Source organism: Ailuropoda melanoleuca, chromosome 5, assembly GCF_002007445.2.
Source record: "Ailuropoda melanoleuca isolate Jingjing chromosome 5, ASM200744v2, whole genome shotgun sequence".
Taxonomy (NCBI): domain Eukaryota; kingdom Metazoa; phylum Chordata; class Mammalia; order Carnivora; family Ursidae; genus Ailuropoda; species Ailuropoda melanoleuca.
The window spans coordinates 79290356-79314860 of NC_048222.1; the positions used below are offsets into that span (position 1 = coordinate 79290356).

At 42.3% G+C, this 24505-nt stretch overlaps 1 protein-coding gene across 1 annotated transcript in view; it reads left to right on the forward strand.

The window, feature by feature from the left end:
• Nucleotides 1–13965, forward strand: part of ELP3 (elongator acetyltransferase complex subunit 3) — a 102448-nt gene extending 88483 nt beyond the window's left edge. The window contains exon 15 of the mRNA XM_002914410.4: nt 12738–13965. Within this exon, the coding sequence (XP_002914456.1) occupies nt 12738–12814 (77 nt within the window). The 3' untranslated portion in view covers nt 12815–13965. The remainder of the gene's footprint in view (nt 1–12737) is intronic.
• The last annotated feature ends 10540 nt before the right edge of the window (nt 13966–24505 follow it).

The following is a 24505-nucleotide window of genomic DNA, read 5'->3' on the forward strand; positions in this document are numbered from 1 at the left end:
ACTCCTCTAGTAAATTTAAAAAATTTTTGCTATTGTACTTTTCAGCTCCAGTATTTCTGTTTGGTTTCTTCTTATAATTTCTCTTTGTTGACATTCCTTCTTGTTCATGTGATGTTCTGATTTCCTTTAGTTCTCTTTTTGAATTGAAATGTATTTGACATTTACATTGTATAAATTTAAGGCATACAACATGTTGATTTGATAAATTTATATATTGTAATATTCACATTATAGTATTTTTAACACCTCTTAACACATCACATAATTATCATTTCTTTTTTGTGGTAGGAATTAAGATCTAGTCTCTTAGCAAGTTTGATGTTTATAATATTGCTGTCTGTTATCACTGTGCTGTGCATTCGATCTCCAAGAATTATTTATCTACAAGTTGCAAGTTTATACCGTTATACAATATGTCTCCTATTCCTCCACCCTCCCAGCCCCTAGCAACTGCCATTCTACTGTTTTTATGAATTTAGATTTTTTTGGATTCTACATATAAGTGATATCATACATTATTTGTCTTTGTCAGACTTATATCACTTAGCCTAATGCCCTCAAGTCCATCCATGTTGCAAATGGCAAGATTTTCTTCTTTCTCACAGCTGAGTAACATTCTACTGCATGTACTATGTACCATATGCCACTTTTTAATCCATTCACCCACTGACAGACACTTAAGTTTTTTCTATATTTTGGCTAGTGTGAATAATGCTGCAGTGAACGTGGAGTGCATATATCTCTTCAATATCTTGTTTTCATAACCTTTGGTTGTATATACCCAGAAGAGGAATTATTGGATCATACAGTAATTCCTTTTTTTTTTTTGTAATTCTATTTTTAATTTTCTGAAGAACCTCCATACTGTTTTCCATAGCAGCTGCACCAATTTACATTCCCACCAACAGTGCACAAGGTTCCCTTTTCTCCACATTCTTGCCAACACTTGTTCTTTTGTCTTCTCACTGATGGCCATACTAACAGGTGTAAAGTCGTATCATTGTGGCTTTGATTTGCATTTCCCTGATAAATAGTGTTGTTGAACACCTTTTCATGTACCTGTTGGCCATGTGGATATTTTCTTTGAAAAAATGCCAGTTTAGTTTATCTGCCCATTTGTAATCAGATTGTTTTCTGTAATCAGATACAACTGAGTTGTATGAGTTCTTTAAGTATTGTGGAGATTAACCCCTTAGCCAGTATATGAATTGCATATTTTTTTTCCCATTCTGTAGGTTGTCTTCTCATTTTGTTAATTATTTCTTTTGCTGTACAGAAGCTTTTTAATTTGTGCAGTCCCCCTTATTTTTGCTTTTGTTGTTTGTGCTCCTTTAGTTCTTTGTGCATGGTTTCCTTTAGCTTCTGAGCATATTTAATATAGTTGATTTTGTCTGGTAATGCCAGTGTCTAGGCTTCCTTAAGCATAGCTTCTGTCAGATTCTTTTTTTCCTGGGTTTTCTATTGTTGTCGAGAACTGCACATTTGAATATTATAAGAGTCAGACTCTCCCCCTCTTCAGGGATTGCTTGTAAGGTCTGCAGTCATCCATTTGTATAGTGACTTTTCCAAACTGTTTTTGTAAAGTTGATTCTTCGTTGCATGTGCCCACTAAAATTTCTGTTCTCTCTGCAGTCAGCCTGTGACCCAACATGGATTTTCTTAAATATATGGGTCTTTAAAAATGGGGGAGGGTGGTGTATGTCTCTTCAAATCTTACAATAAACACCCCAGGGAATCCAGCACAGCACAGGGGCCAAAACAAAGACACTTGTCCCCCCAGGAGCTTCCAAACAAAACAAAATATACAACCCCAAATTTTTAGAGAAAAAGGGCTTATTGCCCACCGTGGCTGCAGCCAGCCACTGTAGAAATGGAGAATAGTAGGTGCTTTACATCTGCTGCTCTCCTGTCAAATTTCAGCAGCCCCTCCATCAAGCACCAGATGTAAGTGTCTTATTAAGTTCTAGTGTACCGAAATAGTTGGTTCTATTTTTTCCAGTTTAGTGGTTGTTTTAGTGGAGGGACTGATCTCTGGAGTGTCTTACTCCACCATTTGCTCTTTTAAAGTCTATTTTTTAAAAGACTATAAATAGAAGGGATCCCACTTCCTACCAGGTTACAGATGGCACAGTCTTTAATTTCTGCAGAGACACACTAATGATTTGGGACATGAGCAAAGTAGTGAGAATGATCTGTGATATACAAATATTCTGCACTGATATGAACAGAGCCACTCCATTTTTGAATTAGAAGATTGCAGGCTCTCCTATATCAGACACCCTATGAAGGAAAATAAAACCTTTCTAAGAGCTATAGGATAAGCCACCACCATCACCCCACTCTAAGTTAACACAGTAGCTTTCATTTAGATTCTCTGTAACTGCTTTATAAGTTACCTACTTTTATTCTTTGTTCAATTTGTCTTTGTTATTATCTTAGTATAGCCATTTCAGAATGGATAGAGGAACTTTTAGGCTGCTGGGTAGCAGGTTGGATCTTATAGCTCCACTCATATTCTGTGTATCTCTCATCATCTCCAAGAGGATAGAGAATAAGGTACTAATGTGCTGTATTAATGACTTGCAATAATCAGCTGCTTTGAAGAGCTAAGATTATATGTGGGTAACTTTGTTAAAAAAAATTTTTAGAACAAGGAAAAAAGACCTCTCAAAGATTTAAGGTCATTGAGTTAATTGGTTCATTTTCAAACGTTCAGAATAAAAACCTTTCCCCAACAGTATGTGTGCATTGTTGAAGAGTGAAATGTTGTCATCCAACTAAGAGATCAATGAGATGTAATAAAGTCTCATTTCAATAGCAAATGAATGAAACTAGTGAATACATTTGCCTTGTATTAATGTTGCTAGACATATATCAAGTACTCAATAGTTGATTAATTGAACCCAAAAGTAATTAAAACAGTTTATTTTTATTTCACTGATTTTTTAAAAATGATCATGAATCATCCTCTCAGTCTTTTGCACCTACTCCAAAAAATCAGATTTAAGTTTCAAAGGATAGATTTAGCATATTTTCTGTTTTCAAGTTTGGCTTTAGGAATGTGATGTGGGCTAAATTTTAATTCAGTCCAACACATGACTAGCAATGATGGGGACAGCCTTGTGTCTTAACAGAGGTAGAGTCAAAGAACTGGAACACTCCTCCAGATTTCAAATTCATTTTCCTGCTTCAGACATGAAAGCGTCTAAATTAGGTCAGCTTTTTTCTTTCCTTGAAGAATTCGAGGAGATGAAACTTTTTTTTTAAATGATTTTTATTATTATATTATGTTAGTCACCATACAGTACATCCCCGGATTCCGATGCAAAGTTCGATGCTTCATTAGTTGCGTATAACACCCAGTGCACCATGCAATACGTGCCCTCCTTACTTTTAATTTCCAGCTCCTAGTACATACTCAATAGTTACTTGATAATAAACTTCCTTTTTTCTTCCTTTATTAAATCACATTAGTAATTTCATGTTCTTCCTTTGTCCAGTTGGAATCACTAAACCTAAGTTTTTTTGATATTCCACATGCATGAAGAATTTATTTCCTTATTTAAACAAGCATTCACGTAGTTAAAATTACTAAATCTTCTCTGTCATTTTAAAAGTTGACTTTAAACTGTAACAAATAGGAAAGTTCATTAACTGCTAAACAGTGAATTGTTTAACTGATGTCTATGTCGTCCTTACTTAGGTCAAGAACATATGCAGCATCCAAGAAGTGCCCCCTCTTGACCCCTCCCATCATCCTCTCCTCCCACCTCCTTGCCTTCTTCCTTCCACCAGCAGCCCAGCTTTTTTGGTATTTTCTTCCATGTATTCTTGTTATATTCCACTACCTAATTATGAATCCCTTAACTATAGTTTAGTTTTGTTGTTAGTTTTAGATAAATGGAATCATTTTAGTGAATTTGTTGTTGTTCTTGCTGCTTGCATGTGGCTGTGTTCATTTACACTCATTTTCAGTGATATGTAGGATTCCATTATGCAAACATCTCACAGTTTGTGTGATTCTTGCTGAATATTTGTACAGCTTCCAGTTTGGGCTCATGAATATTCTTACATATGTATCTTGGGGCCCATGTGCACACATTTTTGTGGACAGTGCACCTAGCAGTGGCTTGCTGGATTACAGGGAGTTATGTGTGTTTATAAGAATCTACAGAGTGGTTTTCAACCCTGCTACCAATTTTCACTCCCACTAGGAATATGTAAGTTTTAGTTGTTCAGTGCGTATGTGGTGGTATTTTCTGTAGTTTTAATTTATATTTCCTGATAAGTGATGTAGTTGACTCCTTCTTCATATGCTTATTGGTCAGTTAGATATTTTCTGAAGTTTCTCCATGTGTGATACTTTTTCAAAAATCCACAAGACATTATTATTACTAATATTATTGTTACATACACTCAGTATTCATTTGGATTTACTGTTGTATTTATTACTTTCTTTGCTCTTTATTTTCCTTGATATATAGGATCCCATGATGTGGATATATCACAGTTTATGTTTTATTATTGATAGGTAATCAGGTAATTTGCAAGTATTATTTTCTTTATGCCTAAAGAATTTACTTTAGTAATCTGCTGGGAGCAAATTACTCAAGTTTTGATTGTATGGCATGTCATTATCTGTTCCATTCTTTTTTTTTTTTTAATATTTTTTATTACATTATGTTAGTCACCATACAGTACATCCCTAGTTTTTGATGTAAAGTTCCATGATTCATTACTTGCATATAACACCCGGTACTCCATGCAATACATGCCCTCCTTAATACCCATCACCAGCCTATCCCACTCCCCCACCCTCCTCCCCTCTGAAGCCCCCCTTGAAAGTCGTTTTCACTAAGTAAAGAATTCTAGGTTTGCATTTATTTGCTTTCAGCACCTTGAAGCTGTCTTTCGACTGTCTTTGGCTTTTAATGATGCAGTTAAGAACTCTCAGGTCTGTCTTGAGGATATCTCTCTGGCTGCTTTTATGTTTTTGTTTTTTAATATTGTCTGGCTTTAGAGTGTGTTTTCTCTAGTTTTACTATGGTGTTTCTGAGTATGGGTTTTCTCTGCTTGGGGTCCTTTCATTGGGGAGTTGATTTTTTTTTTTTGAGTAATTTTCAGCCTCTATCTCATATTGACTTTATCCCATTCTCTAACCCCTTCCTGGGACTGCAGTTAAACATATGTTAGACCTACTCATTGTATCCATTGTGTCTCATAACCCTCTTTCCCTAGCCCCATTGCTTTGTTTCTCCGTGTATCACTGTTGATAGTTTTTCTAATTCAGTCTAACCTACTGCTAAACTCATTCATTGATGCCTTAGTCCTCATTTTATTTTTCAATTCTCCAATTTCTGAGATTTTTTTTCAACTGTTCTATCATGTTTTATAGTTTTCTGTTGCTTTTAAACAGTCTTAAGTTCAGTGTCTATCTCAACGAACATAGTAAGCATAGTTCTTCTATAGTCTGCATTAGATGACCTCAGATCTGGAGTACCTACAGTCTCTTGTTACCCTGTTGTCTTGTTTCAAAGTATACCTCATCATTTTTTATTTGCCGTGCATTTTATGAGAGAATTTGCTTTCAGGAATACTTTAAGACCTAGGTGATGTTAGCATCTTCCAAGGAGGACCTCTGTTTCCTTTTGCCAGGGCATCTAAGAGTACTAGCTGTCCAAGAACAGGGCTTGAGAGTTATCCAGGTCGTTTGAATGACCCCCTCCCCAGCAGTCCCTCTCTCCACTTCAAAGTTGAGCCTCTCAGAGACAGTCCAGAAAGGGGATTGTTACGCTGGAGTCTGTGCCTTTACCAGGCCCTGGATTCAGACCCCCCGTCTGTTCCTTCATCTCCTTGAGTCTTAGAAGCAGCTCTGGCTTTCAGTTCCTCTCACAGTGCAGAACACAGCCCTTCGTGGGGAGGAGTGAGATGAGCAGCATTCTCGCTAGCTCTCTGCTTCTGCTGGCCACGTGACTCCTGTCCAGTCCCACTTGTCTCCAGCTGGTCTCTGTGGCTCTCAGCTACCCTTCCTGGACTGGCACACACCACTGAGGCAGAAAAGGCTCTACTCCCTTCTTAAAGCTTACCTTTTCTCACCTTATTCTCTGCCTGATAATTAATAACTGTTAGACCTTTGGGGTTTTTTGTTTTTGTTTTAGTGGAAGCATTTTGAATTTGTCTAAATTTTTAAATTGTTCTCAGCTGGCAAGTTGATCTCAATCATTTAGTGTGCCACAGTCCAGCCCGAAGTCACCTTCTTTTCTATACGCTTAATACTCCTGATTTGACTGCTCTTCCTCTGGGATCTGGTTTCCATCATTGTTCCATCTTTGTTGCTTTTTCCCCCAAACTCTATATGGTACTTTTCTTCATTTTAGAAAGGGTGACCACAAGTTATCAAGCTGTTACTGAAAAGTGACAGTAGGTCTCACATTTGTAAGCCGTATCTGCTTACAAAGTTTGTTATTGCCTGCCTATGTTATCAGACCATTTTATGTCACTTTTCTTAATGAGCCCTATTAGTGAAATGAAAATAAGGTCACCGTGTTTATTTCATCTAGTGATTTATCAAAAACAATACTGACAAACTAGACACAGATATGAGAGGTAAGGTGATGAAGACAAGCCAGTTAGTTGTCTGTTCTTTGCTGCTACTAGAGCAGACTTGATGTTTAAAGCCAAGTGGGGGAAGGGACTGTTGCACTACCCACAGCACCAGTGCCACCAGTGCTGTAGCTTATCAGAAATAATGTGAGCTGTGGAGACAAGGGACCTGGGTCTGAATTACAGTTCTGCTTCCTAACTCTTGTGACGTTTTTTTAGGACCCTTTCTGGAACTCACAGTCCTCATAGGATAGTAATTCCAATCTTGTTAGCTTTTTTTTTTTTTTAAGATTTTATTTATTTATTTACTTATTTTAGAGCGAGCATGCTCACCAGCAGGGGAGGGGCAGAGGGAGAGGGAGAGAATCTCCAGCAGATTCCGTGCTGAGCACAGAGCCTGATGCAGGGCTCGATCCCAGGACCCTGAGATCATGACCTGAGCTGAAGCCAAGAGTTAGATGCTTAACCGCCTGAGCCATCCGGGTGCCCCTTTGTGAGGTGTTTAAGTTGGTGTGTCAGGCATCTAGATGCAATGCTTGGCATTTCTAAGCGCTCGAGAAAGTCTCTCCCCCCCAGCTTTATACTTTGTACTCAATCAGCTATTAAGTTGTTGCTTCCTTTGTTTTGAAATGGAGTTGGTTGGGGTGTAGGCTCATCTCCTGCTCGTGACTTATTTTCTCTCTTGAAGGGAAAATTTGTTTTCAGTTTTCTCAGTCTCTACTTCGGTGTTGGATTTATCCTTTTAGAAGGAAAGGGCTGCAGTAATATGGAGAAGCAGAGTTGTTTTGTACCCAATTCAGGTACCACATTGACTAGTTTACTCCTTTTGCTTACTTCTTCCCCCTTTGTTTTCTAAAGTAGAATCAGAGTGGAATTTAAGTGAACAGATTTCTTCCATTTTCCTCTTTCATTAATCTTAAGGTTCTGTGATTTTTATTCCCCCACTTTTACTGAAGAGCTTTAAATAACCCATAATTAACCTGCTCCTGTAGCCAGTGGCTGAGGCAGTTGGCATGTATGTACACTTTACATGATTTCCTTTATTTCCTCAATATTTAGAGTTGGCAGAACTTAAGCTAAATGGTGTGCATCTTCAAAGAAAGAGAGGAGAGGGGGCTCAGAAAGCAGAGGCATTTTCACCCACTGTGAGGGGCTTGAGACTTGAAGGCGTTTGGTAAAGAAATAGAATCACAGAAATACTATAGCTCCTGATCTCCCCTAGGTGGCAGGTTCCCAGGAGGTGGGCAGCTCTTGACAGCCAGCCTTGGAGCAATAAGCCCCAGATCATAGTTGGGAAAGGGAACGGAGGCTTTCCCACCTAGTGCTGACCAGCTCTCTCTTCCTGTCACCCCGTAGGAGTGAATGGCATCACCTGTCTTTACCTCTGTCCTGGGGCTACATTCCTTGTATAGTTCTTGCAGACATAACAAGGTTTCTGTTCTTCTCCCAAAAGAGGTGTATGTCCTGGGGCACAGGTGGAAGCCAGGAAGGCTCTAGTTAGAGGCTGGTCACTGAAGCCGAATCACAGAGTATCACTCCAGCACATCTCAAGATACTCTTCTTTCACCTTATCTCATTTCATCATCATCACAGTTTGCAAAGTGATGAAGATAGAACATTTATCCCGCCTCTGAGAGTAGCAAACAGGCTCCCACGATATAGGTAACTTCTGGTTGTGGGTTACAGAATTTGGAGGATGAAAGCAAGCAGGCATTTGGCCCACCCCCACTGTCCCCATCCTGACTGCTCTGCTAACAACTGGCCATAGGGCACCCTGAGGGCTGCTGCGTGTCGGTCGGTTCAAGTCCTGCTCGTCCCCCAGCCCAGGGCTTCGCAGACACCCAGGAGATGAGTCGAGAACTCGGTTGTTACATGAATAGCGCACCGCGTCTCTCCTCAAGGGCAGGAGCAACGTTAACGCTGAGCCCTGTGACACAGCCTGCCGACGTCAGTCTGGGAGGCTGGCTGACGTCAGCTGTGGCACGTAATTGCTTGCTGTTGGCCGAATAACAAGAGGAAAGTTACTGTGACAGGACTGTTTGGAGCCGTACTTCGCATGGAGGGGGGGATGGGAGCAGGGTGTGGCCTGCACCCAGCCTGGGTGATGGTGTGTTCTCCAAGCTGGCTAAGACTATTAATGCTTTTACCAGTCTGTTCTGCAGATTGTAGAAACAGCAGGGGGTGGAGTGGGGGCCGGGGAAATCTTTTAAGTAACGAGAGGCACAAAGAAATACAAATAGGGAGTATTTTTGCTTCCTTGGTTAAGACCCACTGGTGGTCAGACTTCTTTCCCCCAAATTCTTAAATCTTCCCAGAGGGTCCAGAAGTAGATTTTCCATCTCAGTGCTATTACGTGTTACTGAAAACAAAGATAGGAGCTTGAAAATATAGCTTTCTTTCAAAAAAGCACAAAGCCAGAATGCCTCTTCTCAAGCTAGTAATGGTTTCTAGGGCCCGTGCCTGTGTAAAGGCAGAAAGAGAGAGCTCAGGGAGCCTGTATGCTCAGTGGGAATCATGGCTGAGGAATGCTTAGTTGTGCCCCTGTAAAGCTGTTCTTTTCAGCAGCATGCTTAGGAAATCGGGACACACTCAAGGTGAGTGAACTTTTGCAGTTATCCAAGGCCTGGCTAGTCCTGTCTCAGGAGCGGCTTCTGTCTTACCTCGGCAGCTGGTTGTGGCAGACAGATGCAGGCTGTAGCACATCTCAGGAAGTAAGGCACCCTGACCAACGGTACGTCTTCAGTCTGGTAATTGATGGTAAGGAAGATGCCATCATCTTTATTTGAAAGAAGTCAATCAAAACATGTCTCCAGTGACCAAGCTCAGCAGAACCAAGAGGAAATAGATGTATTTTGTGACTTCCCCTGAGTAGAAAGCTAGAAGCATTAGCACTCTGATCGACGAACTGATAATTGTTGAAGCTGGGTAATGGGTATGTGGAAGTTCGATATGCTATCATCTTTACTTCTATATATCTGAAATTCTCCATGATGAATTAAGTCCATGGAAAATGGCATCTGCTTTGTGAAATTAGAAAATATAAAAAAGCCAGAAATATTTCTAACACATTTGGGGGCAGTTTTATTAGAGATCATAGTATAAATTGAAAAGCTGCCTCTAAATCTTTAAGTTAACAAGGTAGGAAATTTGTAACTAGGTGAAGAAGTCCTGCCCTTTAATGCCTTTTACATTGAGTCATTCCCACTGCCTGGCACCTAACCACACAGAGGCAATTTTTTTTTCTTTTTCATTTTTTAAATACATCCCCCAGGAGCACATTTCTTTGTGTGTACACAACATAATAACTAACTGATTACAATACAGTATATCTGCAAGCATTTGTCGCATGTTCATTATATGCCAGTCGCTTGTTAAGCCCTGATGATGGAATTCATTGAGTTTAAAGACCTTATATTCTAGGAAGGGAGCTAGACATGCAAGTAAAATAAAGCACAGCATGATTACCAGAACAACAGGACAGCAAGTAAGGGCTGTAGCTAGCATGGAGAGATGGGCCATGATTTCTAGCTTCTTTGTGCATAGAGGAAGTATGCACAAGGGTTTCCTGGTGGTTTGTCCAAGTTGGGGGTTAAGTGTGGAGTGGGCCACTCATCCTATTCCTTCTGCCTTATTTCTCTGAATTCTCCAGACAAATTGATCTCTCAAAATACACTGAAACATGTATTAAATGGAGTGTCCCTCTGGAGTTTGGTTTTTTTTTTTTTTGAGATATTACATGCAAAAAGTACACATTAAGCATACCAGTTGATTGATTTTTGCATGTAGATTTTGTTCCATGTAACTACTAGATTAAAATAGAACATTTTCAGCACTCCAGAAGACTTTCTCCTTCCCTCTTGCAGTCCATATCATCTTCTAGATGTAAGCAGTACTCTGACTTCTAGGACCATAAAATTAGTTTTACCTCTGTCTGAACTTTGTGTTAACAGGTGAACTTGTGTTAACCTTTTATATCTGGTTTCTTTCATACACGCGAGGTCTGTGAGGTCCATCCATGTTCTTACAGATATGCTAAAGTTCTTTTTTTCATTGCTGTGTAGCATTCTGTTGTGTGGAAATACAATTTACCCATTCTGTTGGTAGATACTTGGGATATTTCCTGTTTGGATATTCTAAATAATGTCTCTTGTTGGATGTAAGCATTCATTTTTCACTCGGGAGTGTAATTGCTGGGTTATAGGATATGCTTATGGATAGAGAACTGTAGGAGAGGTTGTGCCCCTCCGGGGGTTTTCAGCTTTCTTGCTGTACTCGGGGTCTGAGTTGCCTCCTGACCTGGACTGTTTTTGTTTTCCCCTTGCTCTACCCCAAGCCACAGTGTTGAACAGAAGTAATGATTAGAACGCAGAGTCAAGGCGCAGTTGCGTGAGATGGAGTATCAGTAATCCTCAACTTAAAAGGGAAAGTCTCCAGTGACCTGTTCTCACGGGCCAGTTTTGTGACCTCCATCGTGCCAGCTTCAGTTCCAATTTCTAAACACTTGAAAAATTTTGAAGGGGATGGGAAACAAAACATGGTGGGAAGGCCTGTTCCTAAATAGCAAATGTTTGGGCTAAAGAGCTAGGCTAGACTTGAAAGAGCTAACAATTATTTGATTCCAGGCACAGTCCTCAGTACTAGGAATACAAAGTGAGGAACCAGATCAGTAGAACTTCCACCACACAGGGAGGCAGAGCAGCGACGCAGTCCACCATGGGGAGAGCCGTGGGGGGCAAAGCACTGTGAAGAAAAACGCTGTTGTTTTCAATCACAGTGCACGCGGTGCTCTGTGAATACTTACCCTCCTGACAGCAGATGCAGCAGGTTTCTGCACATTAAGCAGTTCTGCAACACCAGTTGGGTGTCCTGTAACTTAACTCCGTTCCCACACCGGCTCCCTGGAAGTGGCATCACATCCCACAGGTGGACGGCTCAGCCCCACAAGAATGTCTGCCTTCAGATGCCGATTGCAAGTCCAGCTTGTTACCTGTGCTTCTGACCTACAAATGGAAGTTTCCACTACCCTCCTCCTTGGTTCTGTTAAATTATTAGAGGGAACAGCATGAGCATAGACCTGGAAGCTAGAGAAAGAGACACACACAGAGAACTTGGAAAATTTTTAAATTCACCAAGGTGAAAGCATAATGTTTAGGGAGAGAGTTGTAGCAAGAGATGAAGCTAGAAATATAAGCAGGTACCAGGCCATAAAATGCTTTAACAGAATAACAACGGCAGCCAGCGTTTCTGAGGAATCGGCCTTTTTCAGACTCTGAACTAATCACATTTCATAAACTGTCTCATTTAATACTTGACATCCTTAAAACGTAAGTACGTTATGACAGGCAATCAAATAATCCGGGCAGTGAAGTAACCGGCACAGGCCACAGACCTGTACGTGCAGTGACGGGTCCAGGTCTCCAACCCACAGCAAGACTATCCAAAGCCCAGCCTCTTACCCACTCCTGTAGACATACCCGAGAAGCTGTGCATTATCCTCTTACGTCTTTACTGTTTTTAGTTTAGAGGCATCGCTCAGGATAGTGTTTCTCTAAAGAAAATAATTTCATGGATCTTTCGTACTGACAAATCAGCTATGTTGTTTAAATATGTGCAAACTTAAAACTGGTATAAACTCCTGGTACTTACGCAACTCGTACATGAAAATAAATATGACCGTTAATACAAACAAAACTTTCATAAAATGCAAATTAAGTAGCATTGATTGAATGTGACCGATGTGCTGAGGCTGTTGCTCGCGCTGACACTACGACACAGCTCCTTTGCCTCCAGGCGCTCTGTGGAGGCCCCGTCTCCCAGCCTCTTCTCTCAGCTTCCCGGAAAGGGTGCTACTGTTGGGCTCCGCTGAGAGTGGGGACATCTCACACACGCTCCGCCTCCTCTCACGCGGTGTCAACAGGACTGAAACACGCGAGGCTCTAAAATACAGTTGCTGTATTTTAATGTGGCTTGATTTCAAAATAATAAAAATGTTTCAGACTTGTTAAGATTGGGATTCAGTCTGGACTGGAATTTGGACTGTGAATGAAGGGGAGTGCTTGCTGGCTCTTGAGGGTTTTACTAAAGTTATGCTTCACAGAGACTTTTCTTGACTTCAGTTTTCTGCTGCTTCCCAGGGGTCGGCACCAGGAATTACTACCGAAAGATTGGCTACAGATTACAAGGGCCGTACATGGTAAAGACGCTAAAGTAGTGACCACACCACCCACCTTGATGCAGTATCCTCCCTGGCAGAAGATAAAAGTTCAGGGTATTTTGAATACTCAGCAGAGAGGCTGAGCTAAACAAATGGACCCACCCTGTCCCCTGGCAAGGAGCTTCACCCTCATGCTACAGCTGCAGAGACTGGAAACTGCTTGCAGGGCCAGGCCGGACGTCTGCTGACCAAGCCCACCGAGCTTCTGGTGCTCAGAGCTCCTGCACGCCCTCTCCTGCGTGTTCTCAAGTCACGTGTCCAGTTTCTAAAGTCTGCATGAAGCCTGCAGTTGACCTACTTTGACTCACGCACAGTGACGAAAGCAAATTAACTCATTTGGACACCATCATTGATGAAAGAAAACTAGCCAGTGTCATTTGAGGAATAAACTTGGGAGTAGGTTATTTATATACTGTAGGGACAGAAAGGTTGGAACATATGAAAACTGTTACACTTTGATCTCTGGCCCTTTATTTTATATACATTCTGGCACAAGAAAATGAGCTTTTGTTTTAGTGAAAATCACTCTGATTCCTGCGCTGATGTTTGAAATAACAGCGTGATGGGGAGAGAGGAACCGAAGTTGTCGGTTGGGGTTTCAAGCTTTGAAACCAGCCTTTCTCACTTGGGAGTCTCCTATCTCCGATACAAACACCCTTTATTTCCCAGCTTTTCTTGTCTGTACTCCCCACACTCTTGACACCTGCAAGGCAGCGAGGGCAGCTCTTCTCCCCCAGAAAAGCGTCTGGCTTCCCCTGTTGTCTGTCCTGAGCAGGCGGAGTCTGACCGGCCCATGTGTGGGCGGGCGTGGCCTGAATCCAGATGCGCTTCCACAGAAGCCGTGTCCTGCACTGTAATTCTTCCATCTGGGTTTTGGTTTGCATTAAGCGAAGAAGGGTAAGAGTTCAACTCTTACGAAAACAAAAAAGTGGGAAATGAGCCTAAATCTAAAAGTCATATTCTAGAACTGCCTCTTTGTAACTTCCAGGTAATCTGTGAAGGAGACTCCGCCTGGAGAGGGCCATTTCTTAAGAGCATGGCTTAACCTTCTGCCCCCTGGCTTCTGTGGCATTTTACAAAGGTTTAGTAAATGGAATTGATTCCCCTGAAAGATTCGAAAAATAAAATCTTCAGCATACAGAGAAGAATCACGTATGGTGTTTTTCCTCTGCCTGTTACACCTGTAGTGACATTTGCTCGGAATCCGTGACACTGTTTACTGCCTCCGGGGGCTGCATGCCCTTTTGTTCAGCTGCCACACGGTGGCCGGCACTGGCGTTCCCGGGGCGTGCTGTGGAGCTGTGAAGGCTTGCTGCTCGTGTAATTTAGCTACTTCTCAGTTGTGCTTGTTTTTCCTTTAAAAATAAAACTTGAACTAACGGTGCATGCACCACACTAGCTGTTAGCGCACGTAACTGGGGGTGGCAGGATGGCGAGCGCGCGGGCCCAGCCCTGCCTCTACCTGCAGTGTGACCGCGGCCAGCACAAGAGTTTCAAGGCCTCCAATGGCTTACCCTCACTGTCCTGCTTCCCTAAAGGGATCTGCGTGTGTAACGTACAAACAGGTCCCTTATAAAATTGTAAAAAGGTTTAAAGTAATAATTTAGAGCAAGATTAAAAAAAAATTGCCTGGGAACGTGCCCATTTCCAGTGGCTATCAGCCAGTGCTCCATCCGGATTTTCATCTCAGGGCTCAGGAAAACACCTCTTTCTAGCTGGTCCTCAGCCTTCTTTGGAGTGAATCTCCTAAGTTTGTGTAAAAGCTGCAGAGCTTTCAAAACTCCATGGGAGAGAGGGAGAGCAGGCAGAACTCCTGCAGCCTTTCTGCCACCAGAAGCTTCAGGGACTCTTCTGACTGCCCAGGGCTTTTCCTGATGTGTGTGGTGCTTGCTGCCTCCGCACAAGCCCTGAGCCCCTCAGTCCGCCCAGGCCGCTCCCTGAGAAGGGCCGGGTGGACGGAGTCCTGCCAGCCTCAGCTGGAAAGCTATAAAGCTTGTGTTTCTGATCTATATGCAACAAACCTTAGCAACCACCTCAAGCCTAGTCAAATAGCTCTGCTTTCAGTTCACCTTGTTAAATCACTTGGAGGGTTGTTTTTTTAATTAAGCCATATCAAAAACAGACTGAAATCTGAATAGAAAATAACCTATTTTTAAAATCTATCACCAAGTGAAGGGGCCTGGTAAAGATACAGTTTCTCAAAGTTGAGAATGAATCAAGTCCTTTTAATGGAAAGATTTCTATTGACCCGAAGGAATACTGAAAAGTATAACTTAACTAAAACCTGTTCTATGAAAATATCTTTCAAATTGCAAATTTCTATTTCCAGAGGTGTGTGTGTACATGTGTTAGAGATTGTCATCTAATTGAAAACACAATTTGTTCATAAAGAACTCACAGACCCCTGAGTTTAAGAAAGAGCTCAAGACCTAGGTTCTGAAAACCCTGAAGCTCTGGGGGTGCCCCCTCACCTTTCGAGCTACATTTAAAGTTTTATTTCTTTTAGAGAAAGTACGGGGGCAGAGAGGGAGGGAGAACAAGTTTTAAGCAGACTGTGTGCCAGGTGTGGAGCCTGATGTGGGGCTCGATCTCACAACCCTGAGATCATAACCTGAGCCAAAACCAAGAGTCACTTAACCAACTGAGCCACCCAGGTACCCCTACGATTCTCCTTTTAGTGTGAGATAAACACCCAGCTCCTCGGGCAAGTGCGAGGATCAGATGTGGTCACACTGGAGAGACAATGCATAAACGTGACATTCTCTTACATATGAACAGTTGTTACTCTAGTGAAGTGGCTTCTCGACAGAACTGTGACCTTGGGCACGTAAACTTACTGTCTCTCAGCAAGTTCCCAAAGATGACAGTAACTCCCTCCTGCAGTAGTCGTGCGGGTTAAATGAGCTCATGTATGTAAGGCTCATACTATAGGTTCTGTTCAACATAAAACCCTGGAAGTACTGGCTATTACTCACATCTAACAAAGTACAGTATTTGGCCCATTTAAAAAGGGAGCTTCTTATCTGTTGGCAATAGAATGTGGCTTTTTGCTAGAATCTCTTAATTTTGCTAGAAACCAGTCAGAAAAATAGTATCTCTGGTGCTCTGAGGCCTTTTCTCCCATCCTCTGTTGGTCCTTCTATCGCACTCATCTAAGTCTAGGGTTGCAAATTGTCAGATCCATGCTTTGAGGGACAAGAGACTAGCTGTGACCTGGAATAGCAAAAAGCATTTTAAAATAATCACTATTGGGGCACGGGTGGCTCAGTGGGTTAAGCATCTGCCTTTGGCTCAGGTCATGATCTCAGAGTTCTGGGATCGAGCCCCAAGTCAGGCTCCTTGCTCAGGGGAAGTCTGCTTCTCCTCCCTCTGCCCCTCTCCCCTGCTCATGCTCTCACTCCCATGCTCTCTCTCAAATAAGTAAATAAAATCTTTTAAAAAAATAAAAGTCACTGTAGTTCTGGGGGCTTCCCAGAACATCGTCCAATATCAGCATGGACTGCCAGTCTCCCCTGTGGGTGCTGGTGGCTGCGTCCACTCAGGGAGCCCCCCCGACGGAGTTCAGCAGCCTTTCAGCATGCGGAGCAGGGTGGTGCCACATTAGAGTAGAGTTGCGTATGCCAGCAATACACTTCCGTTTCATTCTGGGCAGCAGTTTCAAAAACTAAGTTTACAGACCCTTCAGAGAAACTGATTTTAACATCAACAATCAAATCCATGCCTGTTAGAAGACACAAACTGGCTGCTGTTTCATGTCTGAATGCGCAGCACTCTGTACTTCCTGGCACTATTGTACAAGCCTGGAATACCCTCCTCGTCCACCCGGAAAACTCCTTCGAGGGAAGGAATTAGTGTCTGCTCAGTCCCACGGTGCTCAGGCCCTTCCCACGCTTCACTAGGCAGTCCTCGCCCAAAGGTGAATGCCAGACTCCCCACATGACAAGGACACTGGCTGGTGTCTGCACCGTGGGGCCTCAAGTCACAGGCAGGGCCGCCACACTGCCCAGCTCCCGTCGGTACCAGTCCTGAAGCATCTGGGTCGAATGCACTGGAATATGAGAGCTCCCAAGCGGCCCAGCACGGCAGCCCCGGTCCACTCTGATCCGAGCACAAGTCAGTGACTCAGCCTTTCTCACCCCCCTCGACCCCACGTTTCCTGTTGTAAGGGGGGAAACATTTCAGTCCACTTCTGTGTAAAGCTGTTCAGCCAGCAACGAGCATATGCTTTCGTATTATTTCATCCTCACAACAAACCCTCTGTGAGGAAAACCCTGTCATCATCCCAGTTGTAAAAGCTGCACATAGTGGAAGTGAATGAGGTCATCAAGACGGAAGGCAAAGCAAAGAGTCTGCTTTTTTTTTTCAATGAGTATAGCTTGTGGTTCTAAAAATTATATATGCTCATCGTAACTAATTGAAACAGAAAAGCCCAAAGTCCCCTGCGATCCCACCGTGAAAGACAACCATGGAAATACTGTGATGAATGTCCTCCGTCCATCTTCCGCACACATGTGATCTGTTCCACATAAAATCACGCTGTGCGTGTTGCCTTGTAACTTGACAAAATGTAAACATCTTCCCGTGCCTCTACAGAGATCCATTTAATCCTTTCTAATGACTACCTGTAATTAATATATCTATAACTAATAGCCTGTTGTTGGCAGAATATCTCACACTTTTATATTCTCACTGTCACAATAGCTAGACTCCTGCATTAAGCATGGGGGCGGCACACATAAGTGGATTCAACACTGAGATTTGCTTCTTCACACTTTTTCTCTGCAAGCATTCATTCATCCACAGCAGGCTTCTTCGGTGTCTGCCCCCAAGTCCTTCAGTCCCTCATTCACAATCCACCTTGCAGGAGCGGGGGCAGGGGCACACCTGTCCGCACTCGCCTTTTTCTTTGAGAAAGCTGCAGCACACCCGATTGTGAACAAGTCCCATGATCTCTAGAAATGTCAAGCTGCCGGTTCACGGGAAGGCATGGGAGCGTGAACATTCATGGAGATTAGAGGTGACTGTACCTTATCTTTCCTCCCCTGATGGAAGTCACTGCTTTGAGTCAGATTCCTTTGCCAGCTAAAGCCCTGCAGGGAAGCTTATTCTCTTGTCACAGAGCTGATCTTATCTGTGAGGTTAGTGGCAGGAGCACAGGAAGATGACAGCTCCTGCTGTCCCCACCAGGGCAGGTGGACAAGGGCTCAGCATCTGAACCTCTGGGAAAAGCCAGCCTGGCTTTTAGCTGCCTGGGGTCAAGGCTTGTTTCCACCTTGTTGTCAAGCTTTCCAAGAACCAGGATCTCAGACCACTACGTATTTGGGGTGCTAGGGCAGCAGGCAAAGGATCCTTAACGTCCATCTGAGGAAAAGGAAAGGAAGGAAAGGAAGGCTGGGAAAGCAAGGGGAGGGCCGAGAAAGGGAAGTAGTACCTGTTGAACAGATGGTCCTGGTATTGCCCTCCCAACAGCCTTCTGAGGAATTATGGCCTCCATTTTACAAACTAGAAACCAAGGTGCAAAACAGTTAACCAAGGCCACAAAACTAGGATGTGAAGAGCTGAACATAAAGGCAACAAATTGGCATTCACAAACCTGCAAAGATCTAAGGAGTCTAAAACCTATGAGCAGTGGTAGCTGTAGAAGTTCTAAAAGAAAGGGTTTCGGGGGCGTCGGGCTGGCTCAGTCGGCTAAGCATCTGACTCTTGATTTCTGCTCAGGTCGTGATCTCAGGGTTGTGAGACTGAGCCCCACTTTGGGCTCTGCACTGGGTGTGGAGTCTGCTTGAGATTCTCTCTCCCCCTCAGCCCCTCCCCCACTCCCCATGTTCACTCACGCTCTCTCTCTAAAATAAATAAATTAATCTTAAAAAATAAATAAAGGGCTTCAGGCTGGCAATGGGTTAGAAAGGGATTTTTTTTTTTAAACTACATTTGCCTAGCAGACACCATCTGCCCTCACCCCACCTACCTCAAGCTACCTCTTGGAACAACTGCCAGTAAACTCTTCCTTAAAAAACAACTTGATGAAGAATTGCAGCCAAAAGGTACATCCAAATAAAGAACTTGGGACTAGGGGCAATATGGAAAGAAAGAATCAGCAGTAAGTAATCCATCTGTTTAATTAGAGAACTGAAACTAACTCTGGAAGTTACTGCTACAGAAAAGAATGGAAGCTTCTGGGTTAAAATGGAGGATCGAGCACAGATCTAGCTTTGCTCCCACCCAAACCTCACAACACAGACTAAAGGGGATTTTTAAAAATCCATACCACAGGGAGAGCAGAAGAGACAAAACTGGTAAAGATTTTGGAAGCTATAGAGCAGATTGATAGTAGTAACTCACTTAGCAGTTGAAACTGAGCAATGGAGAAAGTTCACAGCCAATACAGCTCATACCACAGAAACCAAAAGCCACAAGAACTGACAGCAGCAAACACTGGAAAGGAAGGGAAGAGGCTGCAATAAGGAGAACTGATGGAAGTCATTTGATAGCAGGTAGGTCCCTGGGTCCCTATACCAGCTCCTTCCATTAAGCAGAAACTCTGTTCCCACCTCCCAAAATAAAACCTGGAGGTTTATTTTCTGAAGAGGGTCAAAAAGAGCATCTTTGAAAGAGAGGACCCTAGACAAAGTTGAAGGTTGGGGTAATACAACTGAAAACAGGATGATTAAGGGAACCGTTCCACACCAAATAGTGAGTAGTTCAGTCATCTTCCACAGCTCAGTTTTCAGAATGCTGGCACCTGAAACTTTTCCCTACAGGCCAGAAATTGAAAGGCTCTTCTGGAGACTCTAACCAGCCCTAGAGGAAAGACCTCAAAGAGACTGTCATTTGGAGTTCCTCAGGAAACAACCCAGATGGCTACACCATAGCAAGATCGGTAAGCCCCAGTGTCATGGACTGAATGTTTGTATCCCCCTCAAATTCATATACTGAAGCCTCAAACCCCAATGTAACTATATTTGGAGATAAAGCCTTTTAAGGACGTAATTAAGGCAAAATGAGGTCACAAGGGTAGAGCCTTGATCCAATAACATTAGTGTCCTTATATGAAAACAGGGGAGTGTGACATTAACAAGATGGTGATGTAGGTTGTTCCTGAGACTCCCTCCCCCTCACAAGAACAGCTAACAATTATTCATAGGCAAGACACCACTGAGAATTCTAGAACATGAGGATGAGGCTGAAGAATCGCCCTGAACCACAAGAGACCAAGACAGACTGTGTTAGAAGATGAGAGGAGTGGCCCACGTGGACCATATTGCCCCCCACCCAGGCTGGCGCAGCCCTGCACCAAGAGATCTTCCCTGAGCCTATGGTACCTCCAGTGAGAAAAGAAAGCCTATGGTGGACATCCAGCTCCCCCAGCATTGTGGGTTGCTTCTTGGGAGCCCTACAGGCATTGCAGGGGAATGTGAGGGGCTCAACCACTGGCAATCTGATGGTGATGGAGAAGGGAGAGGAGCTTATAACAACTAGCACTAGGATCCTGGCCCAGTTCATATCTACAGCACCCTAGTAGTAGCACCAATGACTGCAGCTGTTTTGTTCATTTGCAGAGCTAAGATGACACAGTCTGACCAGGGAACTTGGCAGGATGCAGGTCTACCTGATTCGGGTCCTCAAACAAAGAGTTTTGCTGGCCTTGGAGTCTGGTCTGCCTTCACCCAGACTGGGAAGCTGAGTTATAGCCCAACCCATTGCTGAGTGTAGCTCCTGGCCCCTCCCAACCAGAAAGTCTGATCAGGAACACCTGGAAGCTGCATAACCCAACATGCTGAAGCTGAGCAGAGAGAATGGAAGGCAGACCTGATCTGCAGAGCAAAGCCAGTGGCACCATTCAGCCAGGGAACTTAGGGAGCAGGTTGGCTTGAGTCGAGACCACAAACAAAAAGTCTTGCCAGGCTTGAAGGCTTCCTCTGCTTTCTACAGGCAGGCAAGCTGAGTCATAGCCCAGCTCACTGCTGAGTGTAGCTTCTGGGCCCGCCCGACCAGAAAGCCTGACAAGAACACCTGGAAGCTGTGTATCCCAACAACACTCTAGCGAGAGTATAACAGGCAGAACTGATAATCTGCAGAGCAAAGCCAGTGGCAGCATTCGGCCAGGAAACTTGGGGCATAGGTTGGATCAAGCCAAGACCAGAAACAAAGAGTCTTGTTGGTCTTGGAGCTGGTTTGCCCACTCTGCCTGGACAGGGAAACTAATTTGTATCCCCACCTATTGTTAAGTACAGTCTTCACCCCACTTTATCAGGATCCTAACCGGAGCACCTGGGAAGCTGCATAGCCCATTAACAGCCCTGCTGAGAGAGACACTTCAAAAAAGAGTACCCTATGGCTTTCCCCATTTGTGGAAACAAAACCAGTGGCCCCAGCTGGCCAGGAAATTCAGTGCACAGTCTTGCCAAACAATGAACCATGTAGGTCCTGGGGCCTAAGCCTGCTTCACTGCCATGGCAAGGAAGCAAATTCATAGCTTTACCTACTTCTGAGTATAGTATCCAATCCTAACCATCTAGTAAGCCTGACTAGAGAACCCAGGCAACCACAGAGCTCATCCTACAGTACTACTTGAGCAGGGAATTAAGCCAGCAGTCCTATCCAAATGTTCTAAGCCAGTGACACATCCCCTAACCTCAGAGGTTAGGCAGTTGTCTCACTGTTTAGCAAGCTCCACCTCCCCAAGGAAGTTATCAGCACACACATCCAGAAGCCCAAGCTGAGCTAACTGGTAAGTAACTATCTCTGCCAAAGGGAATCTGTAAAGTCTGGAGGAGACCACTTATCCCAGTATACAAACACCAGTGTAAGTAATCAAGAATTGTTAAAAAACAAGTAAACATGACACCACCAAAGGAAACTAGTAAAGCTCCAATAACTGACCCTAAGAAAATAGAGATCTATGAACTGTCAAATAATTCAGAATAATTCTCTTAAGCTTATTGAACTATTAGAACACACAACTAAATTTGGGAGAAATGCATTAAAAATAAGTTCAACAGGGGACACCTGGGTGGCTCGGTTGGTTAAGTGACTCAGTTCAGGTCATGATCCTGGAGTCCTGGGATCGAGCCCCAAATTGGGTTCCTTGCTCAACTGGGAAGTCTGCCTCTCCTCCTCCTCCTGCTCATGTTCTCTCTCTCACTCACTTTCTCTTTTTCAAATAAATAAAACCTTAAAAAGAAAAAAAGTTCAACAAAGAAGTAGAAACCATTAAAAAATTTTTTTTAATCTAGAGCTAAAAAATACAATGACTAAAGTGAAGAATTCAATTCAGTGGAGAGCTTCGAAAGTAGATTTGACCATGCAGAAGAAAGAATCAGTGACCTAGAACACAGGACATTTAAAATTATCCAGTCAGAGTAGAAAAAGGAAAAAAGAATGGAGAAAGAGTGAAGAAAGCCTAAGTTATGGAACACAGTTAAAAGAAAGAGACAAAGCATATTGAAAGCAATAATGGCTGAAAACTTCCCAAACCTGGAGAGAGAAATGGACATCAAATCCATGAAGCTCAAAAGACCCCAAATAGGTTGAACCAAAATAGGGCTACACCAACAAATACTACAGTTAATTGTCAAAAGTCAAATGCAAAGAATTTTTTAAACATCAAGAGAAAAGAGAGAAGTTATGTATAACAGAAGCCCTCTAAGATTACTGGTAGATTTCTTAATAGAAACTTTTCAGGCCAGGAAGAGAATAGGATGAGATATTCAAAATATTGGGGAGGGGGGGTTAATCAGAAGGGGGAATGAAGCATGAGAGACTATGGACTCTGAGAAACAAACTGAGGGCTTCAGAGGGGAAGGGGTGGGGGAATGGGATAGGCTGGTGATGGGTAGTAAGGAGGGCACATATTGCATGGTGCACTGGGTGTTATAGACAACTAATGAATCATCGAACTTTACATCAAAAACCAGGGATGTACTGTATGGTGACTAACATAATATAATAAAAATATTATTATAAAAAAAAAATGAAAGACAAACCTGCCAGCCAAGAATTCAACACATGGCCAACCTGTCCTTCAGAAATGAAGAAGAGACAAAGACTTTCCCAAACAAAAGCTGAGGGAGTTCATAACCACTAGACATGCCTTATAACAAATGCTAAAGGGAAATCTCTAACTTTAAGTGAAAGGATGTTAATTAACTTCATAAAAACATAAAATGGTAGCATAAAACTCACCTGTAATGGTAAATATATAGTCAAAGTTAGATTCGATAATATGGCAATGGTGGTGCGTAATTCACTTATAACTAGTTTAAAAGCTTAAAAACAAATAAAAATAATTTTAAAAATACCGTAACTATAATAATCGGTTATTGTTTGCACAATATAAAGATATATGAACTCTAATGTCAATAACATAGAATGTGAGGGGAAGGAGAAGTAAAATTATAAGGTTTGGGAATGCTGTTGAAGTTTGTAATGAGTTCGAAATAGGCTGTCAAAATTTCAAGATATTTTATGTAAGTTTCATGATAACCGCATGGGAAAAATCTGTGGTAATTATATACAAGAATATGATAAAGAAGTAAAAGCACACTGATGCCAAAAGACATCAAAACACAAAGAAAGACAACAGGATTAGAAACAAGGAACACGTCTACCAAACATCCAGTAAACAATAAAATGACAATAGTCCTTATCTATCAATAATTACTTTAAATGTGAATGGATTAAATTTTCCAATGAAAAGTCATAAAACAGCTGAATGGATTTTAAAAACAACACCCAGTGGTATGCTGCTTATAAGAGACTCATTCTAGCCTTAAAGACACACATAGAATGAAGACATGGAAAAGGATATATCAAGTAAATATATATCTTTTTTTCTATATGTTTATATAATATAAATTTATATATTTATATTCATATTTATAAAGTAAAAATGAACAAAGCTAAAGTAGAAATAAACAATAGTATAATAATAGTTGAGGACTTTAATACCCCACTCTCAGCAGTCATCCAAACAATAAACAACAGAACAGATTTGAACAACACTATACACCCAAAAGGACCTGACATATACAGAACATTCTATCTGACAACAGCAGAATACACATTCTTCTTAAGTACACACGGAACATTTTCTGGGTTAGACCATAAGTTAAGACACAAAAAGGTCTTAGCAAATTCAGGAAGATTGAAATCATACCAAATATCTTCTCTGACAAAAATGGTATGGGACTAGAAATCAATATCAGGAGGAAAACTAGAAGGCACACATGAATGATAAAAATTAGACAACACTTTTCTAAACAACCAATGGATCAAATAGAAAATTAAAGGGGAAATTCAAAAGTACCTTGAGACAAATAAAAATGAAAACACAACAAACCAAAATGTATGAGATGCAGCAAAAGCAGTTCTAAGAGGGAAGCTCCTACCAAAAAACACATTAAGAAATGAGAAGGGTGGAGAGGAAGGTGGAGGCAGAGTAGGAGGACCCTAGGCTTGCCTCATTCCACACATACAACTAGATAACCATCAAATCACCCTAAATACCCCAAAAATCGACCTGAAGACTGGCAGAACAAACTCCACAGCTAAAGGCAGAAGATGTCACATTGAAGAAGGTAGTAAGTATGGAGATGCAGTTTGGGAGAGAAATGGATTATAGCTACTGCATGGGGAGGGAGCCACAGTCATAAAGAAAGGTGAGAGACAGACTAGCATAGAGGGGAA